The 11936-nt window shown below is 47.7% G+C and overlaps 1 protein-coding gene across 1 annotated transcript; it reads left to right on the top strand.

The window, feature by feature from the left end:
• Positions 1–4953: 4953 nt before the first annotated feature.
• PCBD1 (pterin-4 alpha-carbinolamine dehydratase 1) lies at positions 4954–9969 on the top strand. Its single transcript, XM_033209644.1, has 4 exons — positions 4954–5204; positions 7833–7964; positions 8533–8613; positions 9438–9969. The coding sequence occupies exons 1-4, from the start codon at positions 4992–4994 to the stop codon at positions 9534–9536; spliced, it is 525 nt and encodes a 174-aa protein (XP_033065535.1). The 5' UTR covers positions 4954–4991; the 3' UTR covers positions 9537–9969.
• The last annotated feature ends 1967 nt before the right edge of the window (positions 9970–11936 follow it).

The raw sequence follows: 11936 nt of genomic DNA, 5'->3' as shown, positions 1-11936 counted from the left end.
TGGTCCCAGTACAGTTTCCTGAACCTCCCCCAAGGGTAGGGGGGTTCTCCTACCGGAAATGAAGCCACCATGGGGCTGTGCCCTGGGAGTGACAGGGTTTGTTGGCCTCAGCTTGTGGCTTAAGACTTTTGCACCACTGAACAGGGGGCTTAGGACAGGGGGTTGGGCACTTTTCCCACAGCAAAAACAGCCCTTTCAGCCCCGACACCACTGAGTGGGTCCCTCTCCTTCCCTTATCCTTCCCCGCTCCCTCACCGGAGGAGCACCCTGCGAGCATGCACACAGAAGAGGCGGTTAGTGTGTACAAGCTCTCACCTTGTCTGGGCCCCCTGCTATCTCAGACCGACATGCCAGCCCACACCTGGCTCCCAACAATTTGTTAAAACTGAACTGATTTCTTTCTTCTTACCCACTTTAATGAAGGCTGTCCCTTCCTCCAAGTGCTGCCCAAGTGAGCCAGACTGCACATCCTGCCTCTCCTTGGAGAGACCTGCCCTCTTGGAATTCAGGATACTTGGTTGCCCTGTGAGCTCAGCTCCCTGGTGAGCTCAAGAAAAGTGATACCTTTGTAGTGCCTGAAGTCTTTTCTCATTGTTAAGTATGAGAGCAAGGCTTTCTGCCTCCTGGGTGGAAGGCGAATACTTCTTGCTGTCCTTAAATCTTTCCTTCCACTGTCACCACCCATTCTCAACCTAATGCTACATGTTTTAGGTTGCTTTTATGGCAACATTTCACTTCCAGGCACCAATTTTTGTTCCTGCCATTTGCTCCTATTGCTGCAGAACAAATCACCATGCTGAGTGGCTTAAAACAAAAATTATGATTGCTCATGGTTCCATGGGTTAACTGGTCTCACTTGCAGCCTCACGTGGGATTGAAGTCAGATGTCTCCTGGGGCTGAAGTCATCTGAAGGTTTGGCAAGTCTGGGCATCCAAGAGGCTTACTCACATGGCTGGCGAATGGTTAACAGATCCCAGGGTTTCTTTGGCCTAGTCTTAGAAGTTATAGCTGGGTGTGGTGGCTCACACCTGGAATCCCAACATTTGGGAGGCCAAGGCCCAACATTTGAGCCCAAGAGTTTCAGACCAGACTGGTAACATAGAAAGATCCTGCCTCTATAAAAAATTTAAAAAATTAAATTATCCAGACGTGGTGGCTACTTGGGGGAGCTGAGGCAGAAGGATTGCTTAAGCCCAGGAGGTCAAGGCTACAATGAGCTATGATTGTACCACTGCACTCCAGCCTGGGTGACAGAGCAAGACACTATATCAAAACAAAGTTGCATGGTGACATTTCTGCCATATTTGATTGGTCACACTGGGCCATCCCAGATTTAACATGGGTGAGAACTATGCAGGGTGTGAATATTGGGAGTTACAGTTCACTGGGTGCTATCTTTGGAGACTAACATCCTGCCTAACACTACATACCAAAAGGGAACTTTCACATTTAGGTCTTAAATCTAGCTAAATATAAAGTTAACAAAAGAAAAGGGAGTATATTTTTGTAGCAGGGTGGGGAGAGGACTTATCAAAGAAATTTTTAAATGCACAAAATTATAAGGCAGAGGGAAAAAAGATAAATCTTATTACACCAAAATATAAGATTTCTGCCCATAGACATCATGGATCTCATGGAATAAGTTAGTATACAGATGGCAGAATGGGAGGAGATATTTGCAATATCAAAACTGACAAGCAATTAATGTCTAGATTTTATATAAACACCCACAAACCAACTATAAAAAGAGAGCACTGTAAATTCTCAAAAATTGGCAAAGGATATTAAAAAGCAATTCACAAATAGTAACCCCCAAATGGTAACAAGCATATGAAGAGGTTCTCAAACTCATTAGTCATCAGAAAACAATGTAGGGTAAAACAATTGAGAGTAGCAGGAGGCAAACAAATACCTAAGTAGATAGGGTGGGTCCCCAGTGAAACCCCACATTCAAGCCAAAAACAGCCTGGACTGCTGGTTTGGGATGAAACCCCTCAACCCAGGGTGAGAACTTCTGTTCCTGTTTGCCCACTCTTTCCTGATTGGTTCTTTCTGAATAACACTTTTTAACCAATCAAATGTTGCCTTTTCTAATACTACCTACAGCCTGCCCCGCCCCGATCCTGTGCCTATAAAACCCCCTAGACTCAGCCACACTGAGAGAGACAACCCGACCTTCTCGTTCCCTCTCCACTGAGAGCTGTTTCATCACTCAATAAAATTCTCCATCCTCATCACCCTTCGATTGTCAGCATGACCTCTTTCTTCTTGGATGCAGGACAAGAGCTCAGGACCCACCAAACGGCACCCACAAATGCTGTAACACTGGCCCTCTGCCCTCACTGGTGGAGGCAGCTGCCCCACAGAACAGAAGCAGCAGCAGGGCCAAGCTGGTCCTGGAGCCACAGGCCAGAGCAGAGAAAGGGGCTGACAGAGCTGCTAACATGCTGCTGTCCATCAGGCTGCAGATGGTGGAGCTAAAAGAGCTAATTAGCTCTGTAACACTTCTCTCTGGGGCTTCAGGCACCCCTGCCTGGGTGCTGCCACAGTCTCCTTGGGATGACACACCTAGTCTGGCCGTGGGTGCCGCACGGAGCCTGCTCCTGTGTCATGGCTAGATGCAGCTGGCCAAACCCTGCATCACTTGCTCACATGCTCCCTCATGCCAGGGGCTGAGCATGCAGTTGCGGTGGCCACGTGAGCCGTGCGCTGGAACGCAAACCAGATGTGGCCTGCAAGCTGAATAGATAGGGCACTCCCTGCTGCAACCCCAGCAAAGGGGTCAAGAAAAATCCTGCATCACAATAAACTCTCATTTTATAGCTATTAGCCTGACAAAAAATAAAAAGCTGGCTAACAGGAAGTGTGAGTATGTATGTGTAAGGTGCATATGGAAATAGTACCCCCTCACACTGTGCGGGCGAGAATGAGGACTGGTGTCCCCATTCTGGACATTATCTGGAACTATTTTGAGATACACACCCATGGGGGGAATTGCTGGATTCATAGGGTATGAATATACTTAAGAAACTGCCCACAGCCCCGGAGCTATTAGAGATGTTCACCATAGCAGCATTGTTGTTTAACTCTGTGTGTGTATGTGTGTGTGTGCCCACATACTCACGGGTTTGGGAGGTGGTGGTAGCAGCAGAAAGTTGGAGGGAAGCTGAGTATCCATCACTGATAGAACAAGAAACCACGGCAGACTCTCATTACAAAATACTAGGCCGCAGTTAAAAGCTACAGATTGAATATACATATAGCGACATGGGTAGATCTTAATTTTCCACTAAATACTCTGTTTTGTAAGAAACAGACTGGGAAATGTAATATATTTACATAATACCATTTACATAAATTTAAAAATACATATAGACGAAACAACACCACACATTTTGCAAGAACATGTGCAAACAAAAATACACATTAACACATTAGAGAGGATGCTATGGGCGGTGGCGGCAGGCGGGGGGTGGAGAATAAAAATGGAGTATAAGAATAAAAGTTAACAGAAAAAAATGTAAAATGTGAGAGGACTTTTCTAACCTGACTCTAAGACTTATTATAAAGCTATAATAATCAAGACAAGGTAGCATCCTGTCATGATGGACAAACAGATCAACGGAACAGAAGAAAGGGGTCAGAAATAAACCCACACATATATAGTCAATTGATGTTTTACAAAGGTGCGAAGACAATTTAGTGGAGAAAGGAATAACTGAATCTCCATATGCAAAAGTGAATCTGGATCTATAACTTGAACCATACAAAAATATTTACTCAACGTGGATCACAGACTAAATGTAAAACCCAAAGCTCTAAAACATAGGAGGAAAGTTTTGTGATCTTGGGTTAGGCCAAGATTTCTATGCGTACAACATCAAAATAGAAATCCATCAAAGAAGCATTTGATAAATTGGATTTCATCAAAATTAAGAACGTTTGCTCTTTGAAAGGCAGCATAAGATAATTCAAAGAAAATATTTGAAAATCACTGCCTGATCATGTCCTTATATCCAGAAAAAAACACCCTCAAAACTCGATAAGAAAACAAACAATCCAATTTCTTTTTTAATGGGCAGGAAATTCAAACATGCTATTCACTAAAAAATACTTATCCTTAGCAAATAAGTACATGAAAACATATTCAATATCATTAGTCATCAAGGAAACTCAAAACCGCAATGAGATACTGCTACATACCAATCAAAATGGCTAAAATTTAAAAGACTGACTATATCAAGTGTTGGTGAGGACATAGAACTGCAACCCTCATACACTGCTGCTGGGAATGTAAAATGATACAGCCACTTTGCAAAACAGTATGGCAGTTTCCTAATAAGTTATAAAAGTCCACCTACCATATGACCCAGGCATTCCATTCCTAAGTGTTTACTCAAGGAAAATTAAAACGTATGTACTTTCGAAGATTTGTGCACCATATTCATAGCAGCTTTATTTGTAACAGCCAAAAGGTAAACAATGCAAATGTCCAGTAGTGAATCGCTAAACAAATTGTAGTCTATTTGTACAATGCAATACTATAAAATAAATTTTACTTGGCCATAAAAGAAAGAAACCGTTGATAGAGGCAACAACATGGCTGAACCCCAAAACAGTTATCCTGGGTATATACTGTATGGTTCATTTACATAAAATTCTAGAAAGTGCAAACTAATTTATAGTGACCTAAAGTACATCAGTGCTTGCCTGGGCAGGGGGTTTCGAGAGGAAGGGATTACCAAAGGACATGGGAAAACTTGCAGGGGTGATGATATGTTCATAATCTTGATCTCAGTGATGGTCTCACGAGGGAAACACTAAAATTTATCAAATTGTACGCGTTGAATATGTGCAACTTATTGCATGTCAATTCTATCCAAATAAAAGATTTTTATAAAGAAATAAATAGGTATTCTGGCGCCCAGGGCCACCGAGCTGTAAGCGGCGGGGTGGGATTCCAACCCTGAAGCGGGCATTTGGAGCCCTCATGCTTCACCCTAGCTCCCTGAAACAAGCTCGGAGGATTGGCTCTGAGCAGCGAGGAAAGTACTGGAAGGAAGCAGGCCGAGCGCGTCCCTGGCTGGGGACGTTAATCATTACCGGAGGGCGGCCCGAGCGCGGCCCCGCCCCGGGACGGCCGCCTGCGCGCCCGGCCGCCGCCTGCCCTCTCTGCCGGCCACCTGCTGCCGCCCGCGCCATGGTGAGTCCAGGGGTGCGCCGCCGCGATCGGGGCAGCGGGGCCGGGGCAGCAGCTGGCGAGGTGGGAGCGGGACGGGGCGGGGGAGGGTCTTTTCGAGCCCCCTGCGGAGCCGCCGGGGTCCGAGAGTGGGGTCTCTGCCCGGGTCCCTGTCGCCGGCGGCGGGGAGGGGAAGCTGAGGCCCTGAGAGGGGCATGGCGGGTCCCGGTCCCAGCCAGTTGGGAGGCCAGGCTTGCCCTGACCCAGGCCAGTGCTTGTTCCGCGACCCTGCCGCGTGCGAGGCCTACGACCTTACGGGGCCGGGGAGGACCGTCGTGGGAGAGTCCGCAGATCTCGTCCCCTTAGTGGCCCGATTCGGCTTTATACTGGGGTGGGAGCGAGAGGCAGGCTGAGTTTGCGCGCTCCTGTGCGTACCTGTCCGCTGCCCCTTCCCGATCGCACTCTGGATACAGGGTCTGTCGGCCTGGGACTCACGCTCTGAGCCCGTGTGCTGTCCCGGGCTCCAGAGCCAGCCCCCGCGCCGGTTTGAGGCCCGTGCCGCGCCACGGGGGCTTGGTGGCGCAGGAGCAGCCCTCCTCCCGGGTGAGCTTCCCCCACCCACCCCCGGGGCGGGGGCAGGCCCCTTGCTCTGCTGTAAGCTCGGGAGCTTCATCAGACCATTTCTGGCCCACAGGGCTTCGGAGCAGGCAAGACTGGGAGGGCCTTTTGATGGGAGAGGGACTTGGGGGAGGGAGGATGAGTGGGGCTGTTTGTGAGGGGCGCTGAGGCCCCCAGAGATGCAGGCTTGGGAAATCGGCAACCGCTCCCCACACCTCGCCAGAGGAGGCAAGACCTGGCGGGGATTTACTAAGCAAACCCTCCCCTTCTCCAGAGCCGGCACCTGGAAGGTTTGTCTGTTCAGCCCCAGGCTGTGCGACTTGGGGGTTCCAGAAGGCTCTACCGAGAAAGGGAAGCCTCCTAAGAGCTCACCTGGACTCACCCACCCCTTTAAGAGCCAAGGAAGTAAACAGTGGGCTCTGATGCTTTGGCTGACTTCTGGTTGTCTGGATACACGGACCAGGCGGTCAGCCACGGGGAGAGGGCCAGCTCTGGAGTAGAGACCTCCCCACTGGGCAGATGATGCAAATCGCTGCTGCCATTCAATCCCTGTAGCCATCTAGAGCCGAGGAGAGGAGAGGCGCCAAGCTCCCTCAGTCCAGAGAGAGCTCACGTTTTCAGGAGGGAAACAGGAGGGAAAAAAGACGGACTTAGGAAAGCACTGCGATGCTTCAGCTAGGGCAAATGCTACCAGGCCCATCACAAGCCTACTTGCCTTAGGAGGTATTTTTTTGTAATGCAGGTGACATTTGCTTTATAGCACTGGAGTTTCCTAAAGTGTCCCATTGACACCTCATGATGATCTGTGGAGGGAGAGGTTCTGCCAAGAGAGGTACAGCCACCTGGCTGGTAAATGGTGAAAGCGGGGCTCAAACCTCCTGCCAATCAACACATGGTGTCCAGTCTGCAAGCTGCCTCATAAAAGCTAAATTAACCTCCCTCACATTCCCTCCCTACCCCTAAGTATTTCTTTTCAATTCGGCACTCCATTTCTGCCCTGGGTTGGTGCTACTCTAGAAGCCTAGGTTCTGGGATCCATTAAGCTCCTAGACCTGGATCCTCCTAGGATGAAACTGACCCTTGCTTCCTTGCATTCTCTGAAGTTCCACTCATGGCCTGAATTGTGCCAATCTGGGCTGCGTTGAGGGCACTTTGCACATTAAGTAAATAGGACGGGGCACTAGGTTTGCCAGCTGCCTTTGGCCAAGTTCCTTCCACTTTGGGGACTGAGTTCTGTGGCCTGAGCTTTCCAACCAGCCAGAAAAGAGATGGAAAACCGGAGAACCTAGCCCTGGCGGCTCAGGACCAGAGGCTGCCTGGGAGCATGACTGAAGACCTACTAGAGGTAGTGCCAACACGGTCAGCTACAGTGTGGCTAAGAATGGGCTGGACACTTATTTTAAATGCAGCTCCTTTGTCCAGCCCCAGGGATGCTGACACACAGACAACACTGCGCCATCACTGGCTAGGGGTGGGCAGGAAAGAACGGCAGCAAGTCGTTTCCCCTCTCTAGGCCTGTTTCCTCTTCAATACACATGAAAGTTACCGTAGGGACGTGGGGTGCATATGATGAAGTACATAATAGGAAAAGGAAGGGGGGACAGTCATGGTACTCTTCCTCAGAGGTTGTGGAGTAATATATTTGCATCTGGGATTTATTGTGCTTTTACACCCTCACTGATGTAATAGATCTCATGGAGGGAAGGTCTGTAAGGCTTTGAGGGCAGGGTGGGGGAAGAGTGCATCTCTGTCCCCGTTATATGAATTGCATTGCTTTTGGGATTTCCTTTCTCTGTGTGGAGTGTAAAACCCAAGACCTGAGAGCCTATCAGCAGACAAGCCTGGACCCCACCTCCTGGGCAGAGTGCCACCCTTGAGGGCTTCCAGCTTATTGCTCAAAGACCTGCTGCCCTTGGTCACCCACGTCCAAAGCAGCCAGTGGAGGCTGGCTAAGTTCCCCTAAAGGCTGGAGCCCCTCTGTTTTGACCTATAAAAAGAAATGCTCTTGGGCCTCTGTTTTTTCCCCTCTTCTAGGCTGGCAAAGCACACAGGCTGAGTGCTGAGGAGAGGGACCAGCTGCTGCCAAACCTGAGGGCCGTGGGGTGGAATGAGCTGGAAGGCCGCGATGCCATCTTCAAGCAGTTTCATTTCAAAGACTTCAACAGGGTATGGCACCAGGGTGGGACAGAGTTTTCTGAGACTGGGGCTGATGGGGTCACCTTACAAAGCATGTTCTCTCCCTTCACGTCTCGTTAGCCAAGACTCTGAGACCCCACACTCATCCAGTTATTTGGATATCTGTGCCGGGGGGATATTTGTTTTCCTGCCTAACTCAGAAAGTATCATGTTTGGGGACTAGAGAGTAGGAGGATGTGTCTTGGGCTCTGCCTTCCTGGAACTTGTAGCAGCAGTCCTCTCGGGAGATAGTTCAAGTAGAAAACATGCACAGCTGAAGACATGTGAACCGACAGCCAAGACTGGCCAGACCAAAAGCCTGTTGTGGTATTTCCACCTTGTTGGCGTCCTAAATAGCAAGACTTTCTTCCTACTGCAGGGACAATCTCTAACTCAAGCCTGAGAACCAGTGACAGAATGTCAAGGGGGAAATGATTAAAGATAAAGGAGTCTCCTGGGGGGAAGTTCATTCATCCTCCTCCGTCTAGGCCTTGAATTGGTGATGTCCAGAAGTCCTTTCTCTTAAAACACTAACCTGGCTCTCACTCCACTTAACTAGGCCTTTGGGTTCATGACAAGAGTGGCCCTGCAGGCTGAGAAACTGGACCACCATCCTGAATGGTTTAACGTGTACAATAAGGTGAGTGATGCTGTGTGCCTCTGTTGTGCTCTGCCCCCACCCAAATACTGCAAACTCTGACACATTCTGAAGGCTTTTGGACTTAACAGTGCAGCTTCCTGACCCATAGGTCATCCAGTCAGCTCATTTCCAATCTCACTGAGATTGCACATGCCTAGAATCAACAAAAATACCCCTGGAAAAAAAAAATCAGTCTACTATAAAGAAATGCAAATTAAAAGATGCATGAGATAGTTGTGGTTAAAGTAGACAATAAGTAGACATTAAGAAGGCAAAACCCAAGAAAGGAAAGGCTGTTGGAGTCAGGCATACTTATTCAGTGTTCATAGTTCTAAATGGCTTTAATCTTTCTGGAGGTATGGAAGAATGAAAAAGTAATAAACTTGAACTAAGAATACACACATATAGCCAACCTATCAAATTATTTGCTTAATGAATGGAAACAGCCATTAAATGTCTACCATGTGCCAAAAGCTCTGCAGTCTCTGTTTATAAAAACAGTAAGGGTGGAAGAGGCCATCTGTGAATGGATAGTGTTTGGGAGCTGGCATTGGTTTTTGGTTTTGTCTTTAGCTTTTAGGTTGCTCTTGACAGTTGGATGTTAAGTTTTTATTCTATAGCTGAAGTCACGATTATTTTTGAAAGACAGCAAAGGGGAGATGTAGAAGATGTTGTTACAGACATGTCAGGAAGGAGTCCCCAGGAGAGGCTGTAGTGACCAGCTGCTATTCTGGAGCTCCTAGCGGGGCTGAGCCCAGCAGCTGGTGACTCCCTCCTGTTCTTAAGTGAAGTCAGTGGAAGCAGAACTTCTGGTTTTGTTTCAGGTTCACATCACGCTGAGCACCCATGAGTGTGCTGGCCTTTCAGAACGGGACATAAACCTGGCCAGCTTCATCGAACAAGTAGCAGTGTCCATGACATAGACCCTGCCCTTCCTCTTTGAATTCTTCAGGGGGAAGGGGTGACTGAACTGGGAATCTAGGGAGGGAGCTGAGGAGCCCTCGGCCTCCCCCTACTCCCCTCCCAAGACCCAGCTGCCTCCATTGAGGGGTGAGTCCTTGCTGTGGGATGTGCCAGCGTCCCCACCAACACCAGGAATTTAGACCTTTTCCCTGCATCACTCTCTTCGTCCTGGGGGCTCTGTTACACTAATTTGAATAAGCTCTCCCCTTTCTTTTCAACTCCCCAGCAACAATGATTTTCTTGCCAGGCTGTGTCTCCCTAATTCTTTTCCCAGGAAGCTGTGATACAGGGTGAAATAAAGTCTTGTCTTAGAAACCAGGACCCTAAACCCCACACTATGTAACAGAAACACATGTGCTTTTATGTCTCAAATAAAACTATTATATCACTTGGTCTCAGACTCTAGAAACTTATTTTCCACAGGTCAATCCAAGTTGGAGTCAATAGGCATTTAAATGAAAGCACTTCCTCTGTGCTAGGCACTGTTCAAGGTACTGGGAAAAGAGAGGGACCAGACCACCTTGCCTTCAGATTATCATCTAGGGGATATCATTTGATTATCATCAAACAGGAACACAATTAACTATTACCAATTAACTAGTACTAATGAACTATTACTAGGGTGAATTAATGCTAGATGGCAGGATAAGAAATGAGCTAAGGGGAACACAAGTGATGAATGGTGAAAAGGGCAAATCTGGAGGCTTTGAGTTATGCCTTGAAGACCTGAGTAGGATTCTTGAGAGGCAGAGATGGCTGAGAAAACACCATGAACACAGATAAGGGTGTGTAAGGGCACAGGTATTATATGCATTGTGGAACCTATGTCTAGAAGCCTATGTCTAGAAAGGTAGTCTGGGGCCATACTACAGGTTGAACATTCCTCATTTGAAAATTAGAAATCCAAAATCTGAAACTTTTTGAATGCCAACATGATGCCCAAAGGAAATGCTCATTGGATCATTTTAGGTTTCTGATTTTCAGATTAGAGATGCTCAACTTGTCAGTCTAATGCAAATATTCCAAAATCCACAATCTGAAACACTTCTGGTCTCACACCTTTCAGATAAGGGATACTCAACCTGTGTGTTCTTCCTGGCTTTGATGGCTAATTTTACATGTCAACTTGATGGGGCCGTGGGGTGCCCAGGCATTTGGTCAAGCATTCTGGGTGTGTGTGAGGGTGTTTCTGAGTGAGGATAACATTTGAATCAGTACACTGAGTAAAGCCGACTGCCTTCCCTGACATGGGTGGCCTCATTCAACCAGCCGAAGGCTTGTATAGAATAAAAGGGCTAAAAAGGGCTGACCCTCTTCCAAATAAGAGGGAAGTCCTCCTGCCTGACTGCCTTGAGGTGGGACATTGGTCCTTTCCTGCTTTCGGACTTAAACTGAAACATCCACTGTCCGTGGGTCTGAAGGCTGCAAGCCTCCGGTCTGTAACAATACTGTCTGCTTTCCTGGGTCTCCAGCTTGCCAACCACAGATCTCGGGACTTGTCAGCCTCCATAATCACATGAGCCAATGCCTTATAAGAAATCTCTCTCTTTGTGTATTGGTTCTGTTTCTCTGGAGAATCCTAATACACAACAGGCCTACCATATCAGATACGGGAGATCTCAAATCCTGATGGTCTCTTCAGATTTCTTAAAATCTTAGCAAAGTTCTTAGGGCTTGCCTGGTTTTACTCCACAAGAGAGAAGACATAGGCAGCTTAGAGCGGGCAGGCTATTTATCACTGGAGCAGTTAAAGAGATGATTTGCAAAGTCAGTTCCCCAGCCAGGAACTCTCTGGGACAGAATATTCCCACGCTGTGTCATGAAGGAGGGGGCACTGAGAGCAGCCTCATTTCTACCCCCACATGCAGGCTACACAAATTTCACCTCACATATGTCATTATGCAGAGAGACTGAGAAGCCTCTTCCTAATAGTTCTCACCCATGTCTCCTAACCCAAGTACTAAGCTGACTTGTAAATGCCAGCGTCCCTTGGAGCAGGAATCTAGCAATGTCACAACTCAACCCGGATGAGTTGGTCCCCCAGCAAAGGCCAGGAAAGGGGCAGAGGCTGGAGGTTGAGAAATAAGCGTAATGTTCTTGTTCATAAGAGGGATTCGTAGCACCCCATTCCTAGCATATACGCTAGTAAAGGATTATCAATACCTATGTTGATGGCAAACAAGATTCAGACAGTGGTCTCCCATCTGTTCCACTTCTGACTTAAATTTTTCCAAGTGTGCTTTGATCTGATGACTGGCGGATTGGAGGACAGATGCTAGATGCCGAGGTATGGACTATACTGTTACATTACATTCCTGCCTCTGCTTATTTTCATGGGTCAAGGGTTGAAAAATGTTTGC

This window comes from Trachypithecus francoisi, unplaced genomic scaffold (assembly GCF_009764315.1).
Source record: "Trachypithecus francoisi isolate TF-2019V2 unplaced genomic scaffold, Tfra_2.0 Lachesis_group9, whole genome shotgun sequence".
Lineage (NCBI taxonomy): Eukaryota > Metazoa > Chordata > Mammalia > Primates > Cercopithecidae > Trachypithecus > Trachypithecus francoisi.
Note: the sequence above shows the minus strand (reverse complement) of the source record. Positions and strands in the feature narration are given on the sequence as shown.

Excerpts from the sequence above, each read along its gene's own strand:
- PCBD1 (XM_033209644.1), top strand. The coding sequence starts at position 4,992 with ATGCTTCACCCTAGCTCCCTGAAACAAGCTCGGAGGATTGGCTCTGAG. Across the intron at positions 5,205-7,832 it reads CTGCTGCCGCCCGCGCCATG|GCTGGCAAAGCACACAGGCT; the intron begins GTGAGTCCAGGG and ends CCCCTCTTCTAG. Across the intron at positions 8,614-9,437 it reads GGTTTAACGTGTACAATAAG|GTTCACATCACGCTGAGCAC; the intron begins GTGAGTGATGCT and ends GTTTTGTTTCAG.